The 19,589-nt window shown below is 62.1% G+C and overlaps 2 protein-coding genes across 8 annotated transcripts in view; one reads left to right on the forward strand and one right to left on the reverse strand.

Moving 5' to 3' along the window:
- NOC2L (NOC2 like nucleolar associated transcriptional repressor) lies at positions 1 to 16,663 on the forward strand. Of its 4 annotated transcripts, none has more exons than XM_054661491.1 (19): positions 1 to 62; positions 1,263 to 1,470; positions 3,409 to 3,583; positions 3,657 to 3,788; positions 4,468 to 4,588; positions 4,670 to 4,760; positions 6,607 to 6,685; positions 6,797 to 6,907; positions 7,401 to 7,514; positions 8,089 to 8,277; positions 8,550 to 8,689; positions 9,635 to 9,746; positions 12,287 to 12,400; positions 12,658 to 12,759; positions 14,351 to 14,494; positions 14,610 to 14,723; positions 15,245 to 15,380; positions 15,752 to 15,829; positions 16,071 to 16,663. In XM_054661491.1, exons 4-19 carry the CDS (start codon positions 3,759 to 3,761, stop codon positions 16,175 to 16,177), a joined length of 1,782 nt encoding a protein of 593 aa, XP_054517466.1. In that variant the 5' UTR covers positions 1 to 62; positions 1,263 to 1,470; positions 3,409 to 3,583; positions 3,657 to 3,758; the 3' UTR covers positions 16,178 to 16,663. The 4 variants fall into 4 exon arrangements, with proteins under 4 accessions (XP_054517466.1, XP_003318995.3, XP_009452970.3 ...); XM_003318947.7 differs by having other exon boundaries at positions 13 to 1,184; positions 1,318 to 1,470; XM_009454695.5 differs by having other exon boundaries at positions 13 to 1,184; positions 1,318 to 1,470; positions 15,752 to 15,814.
- Positions 16,297 to 19,589, reverse strand: part of SAMD11 (sterile alpha motif domain containing 11) — a 20,088-nt gene continuing 16,795 nt past the window's right edge. Inside the window, exons 9-14 of one of the 4 annotated variants that reach the window (XM_054661448.2) lie at positions 18,647 to 18,762; positions 18,410 to 18,488; positions 17,828 to 18,339; positions 17,494 to 17,618; positions 17,065 to 17,175; positions 16,297 to 16,965 (exon numbers count right to left, since the gene is read on the reverse strand). In XM_054661448.2, the coding sequence (XP_054517423.1) occupies positions 16,720 to 16,965; positions 17,065 to 17,175; positions 17,494 to 17,618; positions 17,828 to 18,339; positions 18,410 to 18,488; positions 18,647 to 18,762 (1,189 nt within the window). In that variant the 3' untranslated portion in view covers positions 16,297 to 16,719. Of the gene's footprint in view, positions 17,176 to 17,493; positions 17,619 to 17,827; positions 18,340 to 18,409; positions 18,489 to 18,646; positions 18,763 to 19,589 lie in introns of all 4 variants that reach the window. The other 3 variants (XM_054661452.2, XM_054661455.2, XM_054661447.2) reach the window with 3 other exon arrangements.

Consider the following 19,589-nt stretch of genomic DNA (forward strand, 5'->3'; position numbering starts at 1 on the left):
GCCTCCCGAGAGGCTTCGGGGACTAGACGTTGGACGCGGATCCTTCCAGCGCTGCGCCCCAGGTCCGCCTCCTCCTCCGAGAAGCACCCCCAGACCCCGCCATCCTCCTCCTCCGGGAAGCCCCCCACCAGGCCTCGCCCTCCTCCTCCTCCGGGAAGCCCCCCTAGGTCTCGCCTTCCTTCTTCCCCGGGAAGCCCCCCCACAGGCCTCGCCCTCCTGCTTCTCCGAAGAGCCCTCCTAAGCCTCGCCCTCTTCCTCCTACGAGGAGCCCCCCGGGCCTCGCCCTCCTCCTCCCCCGGAAGCCATCCCCGCTCCCCCGACCCCCTAACTTGCTCTCTTCCGGGGAGCCCCGGGGCCCCGCGGCACCAAGAAGTCGAATGGGACCCCGAGGCCAATCCGCCCGTGTTCGCCTCACGCTCCCCTTCAGCGCCAGGGCTGGGGGAGCCGTGCCTGCGCCCCGCGGCGCCCTTGTCGCGGGGTCTGGCTGTCCAGGCCCGGGGGCCCGGGTGTCAGGCTGGTAGCGGGAAGGAAGGCGCCGGCCTCCCCACCGCCTTCGTCCCGTGCGGCGTCCCCGGGAAGAGCCGCGGTCGGCACCCAGAGGGCCATGGACGGGGAGCGCCCGGCGTGGTGTTCGTGGCGCTGGCCCGGTCTCCGCGGATCGGAGGCGAAGCCAGCCTGGCCCTCGGGTCGCCCGTCTTTTGTCGAGCTGGCGACATCAGTGCGGTTCCCACCGCCCCTCGCATTTTCCACGGGACTCTCTGCTTTTTATTGTTGATTTGTGGGAGCTCTTTGCATAGGGGCCCCGCCGTCGCAGTCTGGCGTCCTCGCAGGCGCGTGCCCTCGGAGCGCCGGGTGGGCTGCGGGCGCGGCGGGACTCCTGGTCTGTCTTCCCCGGGGCGGACACCGGCGTCACCGCGTCCTACGGAGCCGGGCGCCGAGCGGGAGGCGCATCTGGGCCCCACCGGGGCTGCCCGCACCGAGCACGCGAACGCGCCCTCCCGCCCTGAGGCCGCCGGCGTTGCGGTCGGAGAACCGTAGAGCCACTCGACTGGGCGTGGCACGGCGGGGCGGGGAAAGGGGCGGGGCCTGGGCGGCGGAAGTGCGCAGCCGCGCGGCATTCTGGGGCCGGAAGTGGGGTGCACGCTGCGGGTTGGTGTCATGGCAGCTGCGGGGAGCCGCAAGAGGTAAGCCGCGGGTCCGAGGGCCGATTTGGCCTCCCGGTGGGTTTCTGTATCCAAGGGGGCTTTTCTTGCTCCTCTCAGCGGGGCTGGGGCGAGCTGGGCGTGCGAGCAGCTGTGACTCCTGCGTGACCCGCAGGCGCCTGGCGGAGCTGACGGTGGACGAGTTCCTAGCTTCGGGCTTTGACTCCGAGTCCGAATCCGAGTCCGAAAACTCTCCAGAAGCGGAGACGCGGGAAGCACGCGAGGCTGCCCGGAGTCCGGATAAGCCGGGCGGGAGCCCCTCGGCCAGGTTAGTGGGGACATGCGTGAGCAGAACCTCCTTGCTCGTCCTGTCCCACCCCGCCACAAGGTTGCTGACCTCGCCTGGGGTCTCAGGGCCGAGGCCTAAGGATCGCCGACCTCTACCCCCCAGTCCTTTCAGCTTAACTTACTCTTTCATCCGATGTTTACTGAGCTTCTGTTCCGTGCCAAACTCTGTCCTAGGTAGGGAGCGTATGTTGGTGAGTTGTGCAAAAATCTCTTCCCGATCTAGGAGAACTCTCACGTTCTTGGGTGAAATCACCGCCTGCAGTTCGGTAGGAGAGAGATAAGTGCTGGGGAGGGAAAGGAAGGACAGAGGGGCCGAAGAGAGAGTTGCAGGGGAGCCGAGTTGCTCTGTTAGAAGGAGCGGAGGCTGGGCTCGGTGGCTCACGCCTGTAATGCCAGCACTTTGGGAGGCCGAGGCGGGCAGATTACCTGAGGTCAGGAATTCGAGACCAGCCTGACCAACACGGAAAAATCATGTCTCTACTAAAAATATAAAAATTAGCCGGGCGTGGTGCGCACCTGTAATCCCAACTACTCGGGAGGCTGAGGCAGGAGAATCGCTTGAACTTGGGAGGCGGAGGTTGCAGTGAGCCGAGATGGCACCATTGCATTCCAGCCTGGGTGAGAGAGTGAGACTCCATCTCAAAAAGAAAAAGAAAGAAACCAAAAGATACAAAAATTAGCTTGGCGTGGTGACACACACCTGTCGTCCCAGCTACTCAGGATGCTGAGGCAGGAGAATCGCTTGAACCCGGGAGGCGGAGGTTGCGGTGAGTGGAGATTGCGCCACTGCACTCCAGCCTGGGCGACAGAGTGAGATTCCGCCTCAGGAAAAAAAAAAAAAAAAAAAAGCAGAGGTGGCTGTTTGAGAAGATGATGTCTGAATAAAGACCTCCAACAAGGAGGCCACACAGACAGTAGGGGAAACGTGTCTTGGGATTTCAGGCAGCAGAAGACAGCAAAAGCCTTGCAGTGGGAGCATTTGGGGAGAGTACAGAGGTAAACGTGGCTATGGCAGGAGTGAGGGGGTGAATAGGGGTAGATGAGCCCAGAAGGGTGATGAAGAGCCAGGTGCTGTAGACCGTCATAAGATTGCCTCGTAAAACAGGGAGTTACTTCTGGGTTTGAGTGGTGGAGTGCCTTGTAGGTGGCAACGGTGGAAACAGAGAGACCTTTAGGGTAACTGAGAGTTGAACTATGTGGTGGTTTGAGAGGAGGCACTAACGGTTTTGAAGGTGTTGCTGATGAGATCTGATGACAAGTTGCGTGCTGGGTATTAGAGACAGAGATTTGCCTTTAGTCTGAGCCTCTGGAAGGGTGAAGCCACCATCAGGCAAAAGTAGCGCAGGGCGCAGGCACAGCAAGTCCAGGGAAGACCGCGGCTGGGGGGCCTGTGTAGCGCAGGGCGCAGGCACAGCAAGTCCAGGGAAGACCGCGGCTGGGGGGCCTGTGTAGCGCAGGGCGCAGGCACAGCAAGTCCAGGGAAGACCGCGGCTGGGGGGCCTGTGTAGCGCAGGGCGCAGGCACAGCAAGTCCAGGGAAGACCGCGGCTGGGGGGCCTGTGTAGCGCAGGGCGCAGGCACAGCAAGTCCAGGGAAGACCGCGGCTGGGGGGCCTGTGTAGCGCAGGGCGCAGGCACAGCAAGTCCAGGGAAGACCGCGGCTGGGGGGCCTGTGTAGCGCAGGGCGCAGGCACAGCAAGTCCAGGGAAGACCGCGGCTGGGGGGCCTGTGTAGTGTGTTTGAGGGTATGTTGTAGAGGTTGTTGGGTTAGGAGACGTGGGTCTGCCAAAAACGTACCTCCTGGCAATCCTGTCTTGCTAGTTGGTAACCCTTGTGAAGGGAGTAGACTGACCCTGTAGGCCACTCCCCGCCCCCTCTACTTCCACTTCCCACTGGGGTCGCTGACTTCTGCCTCCTCAGCCGGCGTAAAGGCCGTGCCTCTGAGCACAAAGACCAGCTCTCTCGGCTGAAGGACAGAGACCCCGAGTTCTACAAGTTCCTGCAGGAGAATGACCAGAGCCTGCTAAACTTCAGCGACTCGGACAGCTCTGAGGAGGAAGAGGAGCCGTTCCACTCCCTGCCAGATGTGCTGGAGGTGAGGGCGTGGGCCAAACCAGAAGCGGGGCACTTGTCTCTACACTCTCCTTCAGCTCAGCCTTTCTGTGCAGGAAGCCAGTGAGGAGGAGGATGGAGCGGAGGAAGGGGAAGATGGGGACAGAGTCCCCAGAGGGCTGAAGGGGAAGAAGAATTCTGTTCCTGTGACTGTCGCCATGGTTGAGAGATGGAAGCAGGCAGCAAAGGTGAGCAGCAGCGAGGGGCGGGCAGCCGGGTGCCCAGGCAGAGATCTGGCCTTGCCTCACCTGAGGTGAGCAGCAGCGAGGGGCGGGCAGCTGGGTGCCCAGGCAGAAATCTGGCCTTGCCTCACCTGAGGCGCCTGAGGCTGTGCTGGTGGGAGGGGCTGTTCTCCACACAGGGGACGCTTGGAGCCTTCTTCAGCGCAAGTGACAACACGTTGCTCCTCCTGCTTGCTTGGTTGCCCCAGAACTGTGTGTTCACTTTTGGGTAGATTCCAGGGGCTCTGTTGGCGCCCCACTCCCCAAAGTCAGCCCCACTGTGGGTGGGACGGACTGTGCCTTTGTTGGTTGGTGGAGCTGGGGTCCTTCTGAGCCTCTCACAGTGTTTTTTTCCAGGGACAAGGATAGGGAGAGCTCCAGATACCACCTGGAGGTGGCCATAGTCCAGGATCTGGAACTCCCAGTCCTTTCCCTGGGGCTCCTGAGCCAGACTCCCTCCCCTTCCCAGAGAATTCTAGACTTTGTTTCCATTTTTGTTATCAGTATGGAGCTCTGTGCCTCCCCCTCAACCTCTGCCCTATGTCTGAGGGTGAGGGTGAGGGTGCCTTTCTCTGGGGCCGCCGTTTCCACTCTGCCGAGTGCAGTCTCAGCTCCCCTGACGCCCCTGGTACTCTTGCTCCTTCAGCAACGCCTCACTCCAAAGCTGTTCCATGAAGTGGTACAGGCGTTCCGAGCAGCTGTGGCCACCACCCGAGGGGACCAGGAAAGTGCTGAGGCCAACAAATTCCAGGTCACGGACAGTGCTGGTGAGCTTGGGGGGAGCCTGGCATCCAAGCTGTCTGTTGCGTTCTCTGTCCTGTGAGTACATCCAGGCCTTTTCGTTGTAGTGTTCAATGCTCTGGTTACCTTCTGCATCAGAGACCTCATTGGCTGTCTCCAGAAGCTGCTGTTTGGAAAGGTGGCAAAGGATAGCAGCAGGTAAGAGGGGAGGGGGTGAAGGGGGGTGGGGTGGAAGGTGGGTCGGGACCACACACAGGAGAAGCCAGAGGCCTTGTGGCCAGGACAGAGACATGACAACAGAGCCAGCCTCTTCTTGGGAACCCTGAGAAGGCACGAGGGACCGTTGGGAGAGGCTGGGTACTTGGGGCCAGTTGGAGCGGCCCCACCTTCTTTCCTTCCTGAAAAGGGAAGTTTTCTGCTCAGAGTCTCAGAAGGTGTGGCGTGTGCAGCTGCCTTTGCTCTCAGATTTTCCCAGGTTAGGGTTCTTGCTCTCTTTCCCTTTGTAAGAACTTGTAAGTCCTGTCCATACTCCTTGATCTCTGCACTATGACTGGCCTGTTTCCTGGAGCTGTGTGTGTCTGTAGACAGGGGCCTCATCAATGCTGAGAACCTGAGGGCCTCAACTTCCCCCTTAGAGAAAGATTGGGCAGAGGCCATGGAAGGTTTTCAGAGAAGAGGGACGCACAGCCAAGCATTTGGTAGAGCATGGATCACGTTGGGGTTCCGGGGCTGTGCAGCCATGTGACCTTGAGGCAGTGGAGGCCTAGAGTTGGAACTGCCCCAGGACACCTTCAAAGGAAGAAAGGAGACCCACAGGAGAGGTCTCGCCATCAGCACCTCAGGGGCAGGAGACAGCGGCTCAGGAGACAGGGGCACTGTTGCTGGTGGTAGTGGTCGGGGCTGGACGGATAGAGCAATGCCGTGTCCACATGGAGGCAGTGCTGTCCGAAGGGGACAAGGAAGCTGGCAGATGGGGGTGGAGGGACAGGCAGCGATTGGGAGGCAGCAGGCACTGCAGCCTGAGCCACCAGGTCAGGGACCCCTGTCGAGGCAGCAGCTGTACCGGAGGGAGTCAGGCCGTGGGGAGCAGAGCTGCCTCCTGGGTCTGGGTGGGCAGCTGCAGGTGCCCAGCAGCCAGTGTCAGCACAGGTGTGAGGAGGGTCGAGGACGGGGGGCCTTTCTGGGGCCCTGCCCTTTGTCCTTCCCGTGCTTCAGCAGATTTTAGTGAGCGCCTACTGCGTGGGCTCTGGTAAATGTTTTTTTTTGTTTGTTTGGTTTTTGGTTTTTTTTTTTTCTGTACGAGATAGGATCTTGCTCTGTCGCCCAGGCTGGAATGCAGTGATCATAGCTCACTGCGACACGTACCTTCTGGATTCAAGTGATTCTCCCACCTTAGCCTCCCAAGTAAATGGGACTCCGCCACCAGGCCTGGATAATATTTTGTATATTTTTGTAGAGACGGGGTCTCACTATGTTGTTCAGGCTGGTCTCAAACTCCTGGGCTAGGAGTTTGATCCTCCTGCCTTGGCCTCCCAAAGTGCAGTGAGTACTGGCATGAGTCTCCACACCTGCCCTCTGATTTTCTTTTCTTTGTGCAGCAAATGTGGGCCAAAGGAAACCAGTCTGCGGCAGTTGGTGGTGCCTGGCCGACCCCAGAGGTGCCGAGTACCAGCTGCTGGGCTTAGGGACCTCGTGTGGTCTCACGGTGGGGATGTGATCAAGGGGACCTAGAAAAGGTTTATGTCTGAGAGAGGGAGTTGGAGGCTGGGACTTCCGGGGACTCTTAGGGAGGTGGCCAACCCTGGGCAGGGCAGACAGGAGTTCAAGGCCACTGAAGGAGGGGCTAATGCACTTGAGAGGGTCCTGCTAAGCCCCTGTGTCTGTCCAGCCGTAAGGGGCCCTGAGCTTTTTTGAGTGGAGAGACGGGGGGGGGTCTCTGCAGAGTCGTAGAGGCTATGCTGGCCAGGGCACGCGCCAACATGCTGAGCAGCCTCGCGTCCGAGCCGTGGGGCCTCCCAGCCAGGGGTGGGTGGTCTCTCTGCAGGATGCTGCAGCCGTCCAGCAGCCCGCTCTGGGGGAAGCTCCGTGTGGACATCAAGGCTTACCTGGGCTCGGCCATACAGGTGCTGTTCTGGTGGGGAGGGCACGGGGGCCTGGCTGTATCCGGTGGTCGGTCCTTTTTTGTATCCCAGAATACATGGGTTTGGGGCTTCACTGTCCCCTCCTGCCCCCAGCTGGTGTCCTGTCTGGCGGAGACGACGGTGTTGGCGGCCGTGCTGCGGCACATCAGCGTGCTGGTGCCCTGCTTCCTGACCTTCCCCAAGCAGTGCCGCATGCTGCTCAAGGTGGGTGGCCCAGTCCCCTCCCTGTGTCTGTCATGGGGTCGGGGGGCCACACGGCTACTCCCACCACATCCCACTCCTGGCCAGGGCACAGGTGGTGCCCACGCTCCACTGGCTCCGCTTGGCTAGAGAGGCCACAGAAGCACCTGGCCCCCACCCCCACCTGGGGTTTCTGTCTCAGGCAGCCCCCGCCTGCCCGGGCAGCGCGGCTCAGTCCGTGAGCAAAGCCACGGTGAGGTCTCTTCTTCCCGGTGTGATCTCACATACGTCGGCGTGTCTGACGTGGTGAACTTTTGTGGTCCTCTTCTCACAAGGAGCAACGCACCTGTTCTGTTCACTTCTGTAACTGAGCACCTAACTCACAGCTCCCCCGAGGTGCTTTGGGAAGAGCTGGTGGCCATGGGAGCCTTCACCTGGCTGGGGAGGGCTGTGCTGGCCCTGGGGCATCCCTGCTGAGGAGGCTGGGGGGCCACCAGTGACGTCTGACCTTCCGCAGAGAATGGTGGTCGTATGGAGCACTGGGGAGGAGTCCCTGCGGGTGCTGGCTTTCCTGGTCCTCAGCAGAGTCTGCCGGCACAAGAAGGACACTTTCCTTGGCCCCGTCCTCAAGGTAGTGGTGGGCCCTGCGTCTGTGTCCCTCAGCATCTGCATTGGAAATCTCGGCCTAAGGGCGGGGCAGGCTGCCTTTGTGGTTGGTGCCCCTCACTGGACCCTCACTGCAGCTCTGAGCAGACCTGGGCCCTTGGATCACGAATGTCTCACAGAGCACCTGGGGGTGGTGGGCAGGGAAGAGAGCCCTCGGCCTTCTCAGGGCCCCACCTGGACCCTGCTTCACACAGCTTCCCCAGGGGAGGGCCTCTCTGGCTGGAGGAGGACACTGGGTGTTGGGACCTGAGGCCATGGCCAGGGTACAGTCCTACTGCCCGTCCCCAAGCCATGGGTGGCCTGCATGTGGGGACCCTCAGCCCCCAGAGGGGCCCAGTGTGCAGCAGGAGCTTCTGCCCCAGCTTCTCCCAGGCCTGAGGCTGGTGGGCACATGGGGGTGGGGGCTGTGCAAGGGGCTACGGCTCTTCCTCGAGGCCCAGCTCTGAGGGAAAGGCCCAGGTGTTCACAGGGGCCCTGGAGTGGGCGGTGGAGGTGCATGGCCCTGATCCCAGGTGGCTCTGACCCGGGTCCCTCCGCAGCAAATGTACATCACGTATGTGAGGAACTGCAAGTTCACCTCGCCTGGTGCCCTCCCCTTCATCAGTTTCATGCAGCGGACCCTGACGGAGCTGCTGGCTCTGGAGCCAGGTGTGGCCTACCAGCACGCCTTCCTCTACATCCGCCAGCTCGCCATACACCTGCGCAACGCCATGACCACCCGCAAGAAGGTGTGTGGTGGGGCCCTTCCAGGCTCATGCTGGGCATGGGGTGGGGCAGCCCAGGTGCCTGACCCAAGGCAGGGCCTGGAGCCTCCCCGAAGCCCCTGTCTGGAGACAGCCCAGCACCCTGGTGCAGTCGGTCCTTGCAGGTGGGGGAAGGGTGGATGGGTTGAGACCCCGTGTGCAAGATGAGGAAACGATTCCTGTGCCGGCCCAGGAGGAACGTGCATCAGCCTGACTGGTCAGCCTGGCCAGTAGCTGACGTGGTTCTCTCTGACCAGGAAACATACCAGTCTGTGTACAACTGGCAGTACGTGCACTGCCTCTTCCTGTGGTGCCGGGTCCTGAGCACTGCGGGCCCCAGCGAAGCCCTCCAGCCCTTGGTCTACCCCCTTGCCCAAGTCATCATTGGCTGTATCAAGTGAGTTGTGGGGCGGGCAGAGTTGTGCGGGAGGGTCAGGAGAAGCAAATTTGCTGGGACCGTGTGGGCGGTGCCTCTGGCGTTCGGGGCCTTGGGGCCTGAGTCTGTGTCCTGGCCGTCCCTGAGGAAGGGCTGGGGTCCCCGTACCTGCTACGGGGAGATGCTCTGGATTCTGGAGAGCTAGGGCTGGTGGGCATCTGTGCCATGAGCTCCTCCAACAGCAGTGAGCTAGGGCTGGTGGGCACCTGTGCCATGAGCTCCTCCAACAGCAGTGAGCTAGGGCTGGTGGGCACCTGTGCCATGAGCTCCTCCAACAGCGGTGAGCTAGGGCTGGTGGGCACCTGTGCCATGAGCTCCTCCAACAGCGGTGAGCTAGGGCTGGTGGGCACCTGTGCCATGAGCTCCTCCAGCAGCGGTTTGGCCGCCTCGGGTGCCACCCAATGTGTGTTCTGGGGGCTTGTGTGCAGTCTGCAGTGAGTTTGGCTCATTACGTGGAGCACATCTGATGCAGTCAACTGTACTTTGGGCGTGAGCACTTAGGAGGGTCCAGGCACGGTAGGGGCTGCAGCAGGAAAAGGTGGGAGCAGTACTGTGGCCTCTTTGGCCAGGAGGGGGCATCTGTCTGGCTGAGCCTTAGAAACTCAAGGCTGGGAAGGGAGGTGGGAAGTCCAAGGGAAGAAGCAGGAAAGGCGGGAACAGAGAGGAGAGCAGGCAGGAACAGATGACCCCTGCCACCGTGTTAAAATGAAATAAAGCTGAAAGCTGGGTAAGGTACCTGCAGCCCTATAGCTGGGCAAGGGGTGCAGGTCCCTGGGGTTCAGACGTGCCTTGTCCTGCTTTAGGGGTCTGATGTCGGTGAGTGGGGGAGGGGGTCCAAGACAGCAGGGGGAGGGGCAGGGGCTGCCAGAGCCGGGGCCTCTGGTCACTCGGCCTTCCCACCCCCAGGCTCATCCCCACTGCCCGCTTCTACCCGCTGCGAATGCACTGCATCCGTGCCCTGACGCTGCTCTCGGGGAGCTCGGGGGCCTTCATCCCGGTGCTGCCTTTCATCCTGGAGGTGAGTGAGGCTGTGGTGGGCGTGTGGCACCTCTGCCTGCTCCTGTAGGGAGCACCTGCTGCTCGAGACGTCTGTGCTGAGTTGTCCGGCGACCTCCCGGAGCCCTGGCCGCCTCCTTGTCACGGGTGTCACGAGGACACTGCTCCTCCGTGTGCTGGGGGCAGTGTTGGAGAACGTGGGGCCACTGGGGATGAAGACAGCTGCTGCTAGGGCTGTGCTTGAGGATGCCAGGACCTGACCCTGTAGGTGCTTGCCCAAGACTGGAGTCGGCAGGAGGCGAGATGGGCCCAAACCCAAGTCTGATTGCTGAACTGTATACTCTGAAAGGCCCTGCCCTGACAGTTGTGTGCATGTGTATGCATTTGTATGGGGGGTGTGTGTACATCTGGGTGGGTGCGTTTGTGCATGCATGCATGTGTGTGTGTGCACCATCTGGGTGCATGGGTCTGCAAATCTGTGTGTGTGTGTGCATATCAGTTCATGTGTGCATCTGTATGTGTGTGCACGTGTATCTATGAATGCCTTGTGCCTGCAGGTGTGTGCATCTGTGCGTGTGTACACCTGTGTGTATGCATGTGTGTACCTTTGTGTGTACCTTTGCGTGTGTGCACCTGTGCATGTGTGTCTTTGTATACCAGTGTGTACCTGTGTGTACCTGTATGCATGCACATGCATGTGTGTACCTGTGTGTGCACCTGTGTGTCTGCATGTGTGTACCTGTGCGTGTGTGCACCTGTGTGCATGCATTTGTGTCTGCATGTGTCTACCTGTGCATGCATGAACCTTTGCATGTGTGCATCTGTGTGCATGCATGTGCGTCTGCGTGTATCTATGTACCTGTGTGCACCTATGTGCATACACATGCGTCTGTGTGTGTGCACTTGTGTGCATGCATTTGCATCTGCATGTGTGTACTGTGCGTGTGTACCTGTGCGTGTACCTGTACACTTGGGTGCATGCATGTATGTCTGCTTGTGTGTGCCTGTGCGTGTGTGCACCTGTGTGCATGTACATGCATCTACGTGTGTGCCTGTGCATGTGTGCGCCTGTGTGTACCTGTGTGTATGCATCTTTGCACATGCACATGCCACTCAGGTAGGGAAAGGTTGGAGTCCGAAGTTTCAACTTTCAGTGGGTGGGTTAGGCCCCATCCCGCTGTAAATTTAGGAATTCACGATCTCCACCCTGTTTAATGAGTTCTCAGCCTCATGAAGGCCCAGAGTCGTGTCACAGCTGTCCTTGGGGCTGGGTCCCCAGGTTGCCGGGTCCAGAAGGTATGGAAGCCCCAGGCACGTTCTGATTCCCCTTCCACTGAGGCAGGGATGCTGAACATCTTTAGGAAGCCATGTTCACTCACATGGCAGCCAGCAGTGGTCTCTGATTGCCCAGCCCTTGGCCTGGCCCCTGTGTCTGTGGGCCTCCAGCTCTGCTGCCCAGCTGCAGGCATGCTTTGTGTCTGTTTCCCTTGTCCAATCTCCTTGGCTACGTGCTTTCTTACTCTCTTGCAGTGTCTGTTTCTTCACTTGTGCACTGCCCTGGTTCACTGCAGCCGCACCCTGTAGGCCCCTCTCACGCAGGGATGCAGGCCTCTCCTCTCCGGAAAAAGCAAACCCTAAAAGCTAAAACAAAGCCCTCAGCCGTAGGCCGTGCCTGCCCTTCCCCAGTGCCTGGACAGGAAGCCAGTCGCCTGCCCATACTTAGGCCCAGGCTAGAGAAGGGCAGTGTCCTCCCAGAGCTTCATCAGTACCAGGGCGCTTTCCCATCTGGACCTGAGCTCAGCTGTCTGGCAGCCACCCCTGCTGAGTGGGGTGTCTTGCTGGGGCCTCCACCCTTGGGCCCCCCATAACCTGCTTCTGTCCTCTGGTGCCCCAGCATGTACCCTGGATCTCTCTGATTCACAGCCTGAGGTCTCCTGGTGTTTGGGGAGGGGTCACAAGACTGAGAGGCTGGGCTGACTCCTTCTCTGCTCCTCCTGGCATGCCCTATGGAGGTGCACAGCCTGTGGCTTCTGTGGAGGGTGTGGGAGGGGCCCCCCAGGCCTCCCGTGACCTCCATCTGTCCCGTCCTGTGGCTGGCACTCTTTGCTGTCTTTGCTGTTGCTGCTGCGTCTTCTGGTTGCTCGGGACGGAGCCCCATGTGGCGTTGCTGTACTGAGGGCCAGGATGGGCCTCAGTGCCATGTTGTCGGGAATGGGGGCTGTCCTGGTACTCTGTGTGGCAGGGACCTCTAGGTCTCCAGACGTGGGTCCTTAGTGCTTCCCAGGATTTTGGGAGAGGGCCCGTGTTCCTGATCCTTCCCTACTGATCAGAGCCCCACTCGGGGACACACCAGGCTGTGTGGGGCCATGGGGCTGGGACCATGTCTAGCTGCTTATCTCTTGTCTCGGGTTGGGTCTCCTCGTGCTGAAGCCTGAGGACCAGGGTGACCAGGGTCCAGCCAGGTGCAGGGCCAAAGGGACCAGGGGGACCAGGGTGCAGCCAGGGTGAAGCCAGGGTGACCAGGCACGGGGCCAAGAGAGCCTGACACGGCCCTTGGGGCAGATGTTCCAGCAGGTTGACTTCAACAGGAAGCCAGGGCGCATGAGCTCCAAGCCCATCAACTTCTCCGTGATCCTGAAGCTGTCCAATGTCAACCTGCAGGAGAAGGCGTACCGGGTGAGGCTGGCCTCTTGGGGAGGGGCCTGGGCAGTTCCCAGGGTGGGGTTGGGGGTGCTGAGGTGGATGGGAGGGGGCTGGCATCCTCCAAGTTCAAGCATGGACCTTCATGGTCTCCCAGGGCTGGGGCCCAGGGGCCCCTTCCTTGCAGTCCGTGCCCTGGAGATGGCGCTGCCCTGACAGCCTGAGGGGAAGGGGCCTGAGTGCCCAGCCCCAGCCTCTCCCTAATGCACTCGGCCCTCTCCCCTGCTCTTCAGGACGGCCTGGTGGAGCAGCTGTATGACCTCACCCTGGAGTACCTGCACAGCCAGGCACACTGCATCGGCTTCCCGGAGCTGGTGCTGCCTGTGGTCCTGCAGGTGTGTGTCCTGCCCACACCGGCTCGTGGCCGACTCAGACTGTCTTATAACGGGCTTGGCTGCCCCAGGCCGGTAGGAGGTGCCCTTGTCCCGGGTACCTGGGACTGGGGTGGAACCTGACTACTGGCAACGCCCCCTGTGAGGCCCCCTTGGAGGGGCTGATGAGGGGTTCTAAGCCATTCAGGAGGTTTGGGGGCAGGCCTGGGCAGTGGGCTGAGGACCCTGGGAGCACAACAGCCTCCTCCCCAGGTGGGAACCACAAGGCTGATCTTTGCTTCGGGGTTGGGACTGAGCATGCCGACCCTGGCTCAGGCTGGTACGCTGATCGCACACTTCCCCAGGCCATCCCGGGTGTGGGGAGTGGGTGGAGTGGCTTCTCAGGTGGCAGGAAGGCCTGGCCTGCCCCGCCAAATACCCCACATCAGCCTCATAGGAAGGCCCGGCCTGCCCCGCTGAATACCCCACGTCAGCCTCACCTTAGGCAGGAGTGGGGTGGAGGAGGGGGTTCTCTTTGTCCTCAGAAGGTCCTTCTGGGCCCCCACGGGAGGTCTGTTGGCTCTCAGCCCTGATGTTTCCAGCCTCAGGGAGGCCTGTGCCAAGTGGGAGGGGTGGGGGCCCTGCTGTCTGGCCCTGGTGGCTGGAATCAGATGTGCCGACTATAGGTCTGTGCAGCGTGGAGAGGAGGGGTCTGCTCACACGAGCCACAACTGGTCAGAGGCTTATCCAGATAGAGGTGTGTGCATGTGTGTGTACTCAGTCACACACGGCCACACACGTGTCACGTGCACAGAGCCGGGACCCCCTTTTTAGGGGGCACTCACAGCAGGGGCCACAGCCTCTGTTCCTCCCATGTCCTCTTGGGTGGTGATACCTGGCATTGGGGCATCTCTGCTTCTGGACTCAAGGGCCCAGGGTCGGGGTCTGGGGTAGGGGTCAGAAAATGTTTTTGGTGAGGGGCCAAATGGTAAACGTGGCTTCCTACGGATATTCAGCTGCACAGGCAACTGCAGAACCATGCAATGCACACGTGTGGCTGCACGTCAGCGAGACTGTATTTTATTAGTAGTAGTAGTAGTGTTTGAGATGGAGTCTCGCTGTGTTGCTCAGGCTGGAGTGCAATGGTGCGATCTCGGCTTACTGCAATCTCCATCTCCTGGGCTCAAGCGATTCTCCAGCCTCAGCCTCCCAAGGAGCTGGGTTTACAGGCGCCCACCACCACACCCAGCTAATTTTGGTATTTTAGTAGAGATGGGGTTTTGCCACGTTGGCCAGGCTGGTCTTGAACTCCTGACCTCAGGTGATCCACCTGCCTCAGCCTCCCAAAGTGCTGGGATTACAGGCGTGAGCCACCGCGCCTGGCATAAAACTTTATTTCCAGAGGTGAGTAGTGGGCAGGGTTGGCCCAGAGGGTGGGCTGATTCTGCCTCTGCCATTCCAGCTGCAACAGCTATGCACTTGAGCCCTGAGATGGGATCCATGTCCCCTCCTGGGGTATCCCCGTGGCCACCACGCGTGGTTTTGCAGGGGACCTGGGCCAGCTGTGCACATGGGGCGGTCCTGGGCTTCAGTGGCTGACCCCTCCCTTCTGCAGCTGAAGTCGTTCCTCCGGGAGTGCAAGGTGGCCAACTACTGCCGGCAGGTGCAGCAGCTGCTTGGGAAGGTTCAGGAGAACTCGGCATACATCTGCAGCCGCCGCCAGAGGGTTTCCTTCGGCGTCTCTGAGCAGCAGGCAGTGGTTAGTGGGCCCTGGGGGTAGTGCCACCTGAGGGCACCTGCCAGGGTGTAGCCCCAGCTACATGTGGGGGTTTGCCCAGGGTGAGGCATGACCCTGAACTCCCCCAACCCCCCAGGAAGCCTGGGAGAAGCTGACCCGGGAAGAGGGGACACCCCTGACCTTGTACTACAGCCACTGGCGCAAGCTGCGTGACCGGGAGATCCAGCTGGAGATCAGTGGCAAAGAGCGGGTGCGGCTCGGCGAGGGGACCCGGGGGTGTGGTGTGACTTCCTGGGTTTCAGATCTAGCGCACTATGACTTGAGACCAGGGCGAGGGTTTGGAAACAGTGCCAGGCGGCCAGGGCCGTGCCCGGATGATTTGACTTGGAGAGGGGGTAGGTGTTGCAGAACTGGCCAGAACCAGGTGTTTCCAGGGAGGGGAAGCCCCAGGCTGCACTAGGTTGGGGAGGCCACGCCCCCTCAGGCCTGATGGGCTGGAGGCTCTGGGCAGGTGGAGTGGCTGGACTGACCTTGTCACCCAGGCCAGTATGTGGGCACCAGGGGCCCGTGGGGAGAAGCAGGAAGGGCTCTGCCTTTGACCTTGGACATGGGATGGACAACTTGGAGGATGGCTTTGTGATTTGGGAACAGAGAGGGGACTAGAAATTGGCCACATGGGGCCCTGGTGGTGGGTCTGGCGATGCCTGGCCCTGCTGTGGCCGCCAGCCCCTGCCCTCTCTCACCTGAGCCCCTGGTTCTTTGGCCTTCCAGCTGGAAGACCTGAACTTCCCTGAGATCAAACGAAGGAAGATGGCTGACAGGAAGGATGAGGACAGGAAGCAATTTAAAGACCTCTTTGACCTGAACAGCTCTGAAGAGGACGACACCGAGGGATTCTCGGAGAGAGGTGGGGCCTGCGTGGTGCTCCCAGGGGAAGGGTGGGCCTGGAGGGCTCTGCTGGATTTCCCAGAGCCACAAGGGCCACCTGTACCCACCCTGCAGTGGGCTCACCAGTCTCTGGCCCGGCTGGGGCCAACCTCAGTGTTGCCAGGCTTCTGGTGCCAGCGCCTTCCCTCCTTGAAGTAAAGGCCTACTGGGATTGGTAACTCTGTCCCCAGGCCTGTGACCTCCCAGTTCCTCCCCAGGGCTCCTCTCCACCTGCTGGAAGTCAGCGGAGGGAAGGGTGTTGGGAGCCTGGCCACCCTCCTGCCCCCACTGTGACTTTGCTGGGGGACCCTGTGGGTGGGAGTCATATGGACTCTGCTTCTTGTTCCTCAGGGATACTGAGGCCCCTGAGCACTCGGCACGGGGTGGAAGACGATGAAGAGGACAAGGAGGAGGGTGAATGGTCTTGGGGTGAGAGGGTGTGGCCCTGTGAGCCCATCTGGTGGGAGGGCAGAGCCACGTGGGCGGGGGGCGCGGGGCTCTGGGCCAGGCTTTTCCCTCCCTGGGGAGGCCAGGCCAAATGCTCTGTTCTCTGGCAGCCAGCAACAGGGATAAATTAATTAGTGCCGTGATTAATTAGTGATGAGTAACCTCCAAGGCTGGCTTCTTCCTGATAAAGCAAAATTTATGTAGCCTCCATCTCTCCCCGCAGATGGAGACCCAGACGCAGAGGCGGGGCTGGCCCCTGGGGAGCTGCAGCAGCTGGCCCAGGGGCCGGAGGACGAGCTGGAGGATCTGCAGCTCTCAGAGGACGACTGAGGCAGCCCATCTGGGGGGCCTGTAGGGGCTGCCGGGCTGGTGGCCAGTGTTTCCACCTCCCCGGCAGTCAGGCCTAGAGGCTGGCGTCTGTGCAGTTGGGGGAGGCAGTGGACACGGGACAGGCTTTATTATTTATTTTTCAGCATGAAAGACCAAACGTATCGAGAGCTGGGCTGGGCTGGCGTGGCTGCTGAAGCCCCACAGCTGTGGGCTGCTGAAGTCAGCTCCGCGGGGGAGCTGACCCTGACGTCAGCAGACCGAGACCAGTCCCAGTTCCAGGGGGAGGCCTGCAGGCCCCTGGCCCCTTCCACCACCTCTGCCCTCCGTCTGCAGACTTCGTCCATCCGCACCAGGCGCTGCCTTCACTCCCCCAAGTCTTTGTAAATTTGTTCCTTTCATTTGAAGTCACATTTTCTTTTAAAATTTTTTGTTTTGCATCCGAAACGGAAAGAAATAAAGCGGTGGGAGGCAGGGCCATTGTATTGAGTGATGGCTTCTGGAGATTTGTGTGGCCCCACCCCCTACCCCCCCCCCCGGCAACCTCAACACAGAGGCTGGGAGGGGTCGGGGGCCCCTGGAAGTAGAGCCAAGGTCCCATTCTCCTGCTTGGGTGAAGTTCGACCAGCAAGGGCGTGGCCCCCTCCATAGGGGGATGTGGCCGTCGTGGGGGACAAGGGCTGCTCTCCTGTGCCGAGTTCTCGCTCCGGGGCCCGCAGGGTTGGTGGCTGCAGTGGCAGAGCCACGGGGAAGCTGGCCACGTAGAAAACTCGGCCCAGGCGCCTGGCCACCTGCAGAGAGATGGCCTGGTGGGGGCTGGCGCGCACCCACCCAGAGCTTTCTGCCCAGCTGTGGTCTGGAGACCCTGACCTCACTCCCCAGCGTCTCACCTGGGCCCGGATCTTGAGGGCGGGCCCCAGCTTCAGCCCCATGGTGCTCAGCAGGTGCTCCTCCGTCAGCAGTGGCAGGGTCTCCCCGTCGATCCCCTGCTCCCTGAAGACCTGGAAGGGGGAGAGAAGGAGGGAGGGTCAGGACCCGGGTGCTGCTCCATCCTCCAGCCCAGCAGAGCCAAGAGGAGCTGTTTGTGCAGCTCACGGAAATTTTTTTAAAACAGTGATCTGTTAGGTTTGAGTCGGTGTCAGGCAGAAAACACCTGGCAAAAAAAAAAAAGGTGGGGTGCACAGTCCAGTCCCTGCTGCGCACTGCTTTTAGGGAGGGAGAGGGCGTTGGGGAATGGCCCTACCACACCAACTTTTCCAGGGAGGTAGTGACTGCCAGCCAGCTCCAGCCCCGCCCCAGGAACTGGGGCCCCCCCTTACCCGAGTGTACTCTCCACAGCCAGACAGGCGCCCCACGAAGCTGCAGACATCATCCACGGTCCACTTGGTGACGTCCTCAGGGGCTGGGGCCTCCTCCCCATCCACGGAGAGTCCCCCTACCGCGCCTGAGTTGTGGGGCGTGTTACTAGGGCTCTGGCTGGCTTTCCCATACCCGCCCGTCTCCTGACCGTCGTGTGCCCCAATTGCTGAGGTGGGGGATGGGTGCCGAAGGGGAATTTTCCTCCCCACGGCCCTTCCTCCCCCCAAGACCCTTCCACAGGCGGCCTGCCAGTCCTGTGCCCTCTGGAAGGATCTAGAGTGTGGGGGTGCCCACCTGTGTGGAAGTAGGGGCTGACGGCATAAGGGAAGCCCAGGGGCAGCGGAGGGGGCAGTGTGGACCCTGGGAAAAGCCCCTTCCCCTCGGCGCCGGCCCCTCCAGCTGGAGCTTGGCCCGGAGTGGGCCCCCTGCACCCAGCAGCTGCCGTCTCGGGGTCCTCTCCGTCCGAGTCTTTGGGGGGCTCGTCTTCCGAGCCATCTTGTGCCCAGAGCCTAGCCCCCGTCATCTCCTTGGACTCGCTGGGCCGCGCTGAGGCAGGGCCGGGACCCCCTTTCCGGGGGGCTCGCCGGGCAGAGTCCCGGGACGGGGTGGGGGGTCCGGAGCCCGGGGGCCCCTGGGGGGGCAGGGCCAGCAGTGGCGCCGCGCCGTGGTTCAGCACCAGCAGGGCCCCGCGCCGCTGCAGCTCCTCGGCGCCGTCGTTGGGGCGCAGGGCGGTCTCGGGCGCCAGCAGCTGTGGGCGCGCGCTCTCCAGCTCCTTCTGCCGCAGGAGGTCGGCGGGCAGCTCCAGCCTGGGCCGGGGGCAGACGCGGGTCAGCCGCCTCCCGGGCCGCGCGGCCCCGCCCGCCTCCCCGCACCTACCGGGCCAGGTTCTGCTTCCGCAGGAGCTCCTGCTGCCGGGCGAACATCTCCGCCTGGGCGTGGGGCAGGAAGCCGTAGCCTGGTGGGGAGGGGGACAACGCGGGGTCGGGGGGTCCGAGGCGGTCCGAGCCGGCCCTTTACAACCCCCTACCCCGTCCGTCTCGGCTCCGACAGGGGCAGGGACGGGTCCGCGGGCCTCCACGCGGGATCCCAGGGGATGCGCACCCGCCTCCTCACCTGGGGTCTGGCACAGAGCCGAGGGCACCCCCAGGAAGGGGGGCCTGAGATGGGGGCCCAGGGCGATGTGAGGGGCATTCTGCGGCGACAGCAAGGGGGGCGGCTGCGGCAGCTCCCTGTGGACGGCAGCGCAATGAGCGGCGTCCCCCCCGCCCCCATTCCCGTAAAGGCCCCGGCGCCCCTCCCCCGCCGCCTCCGCTAATTGCCGGCCCCGCGGGCGGTCGATGCGCAGCTCGTTACGGCCCCAGGTCGCGCGCCATCCCCGCCCCCGCCGGCGGCGCCAATTAATCTCGGCGGCGGCGCGGAGGCGCTGACCCGGCGGGCGGCGACGGCTGCAGCGGTAATTACTGCGCGGGGCGCCGGCCCCGCCTGCTCCCCTCCCCTGCGGACCCGAGCGGCGGGGGAAGCGGGGGCGTCATTAGCCGCAATCCGGGCGGCGGTGGAGGCAGCTGCAGACGCCGGGCTCAGCGGCCGGGCGGGGACTCGGTCTTCAGGCGGCCCCTCCCTTCTCCAGGCCCCCCCGCCCCTGCCCCCGCCCCGCCTTGTCTCCTGGACCCGAGAAACCCGGGTCTGTGCCGGAGGCCTTGTCTGTGCCGGGAACAGATCCGGCGCCGGCGTCTAAATTTGAGCGCCAGCCAGGACCCCCCCTCCGCCTCCAGCTCTGAGTCCTCTGGCCGACCCCTCCCGACTGACCCCGGGGTTCCAGACTTGGAGCTCTCCCCTTCTCTGGCTTCTCCTCCAGGGAACCCCCTGATGGGCCTCAGCCTCCCTCACGCACCCCAGTGGCGCCCTCAACACTGCAGCCCAGATCGGTGTCACCCCCGAAACGCTCTGCTCGGACCCGAACCTAGACCTGAACACAGTGCTTGGCACTCTCGGGGCGCGTGCTGAGAGCGTGGGGGTGCGGGCGGCACCCCAGAAACAAGCAGAGAACGGCAGCCAC

Source organism: Pan troglodytes, chromosome 1, assembly GCF_028858775.2.
Source record: "Pan troglodytes isolate AG18354 chromosome 1, NHGRI_mPanTro3-v2.0_pri, whole genome shotgun sequence".
NCBI classification, from domain to species: Eukaryota; Metazoa; Chordata; class Mammalia; order Primates; family Hominidae; genus Pan; species Pan troglodytes.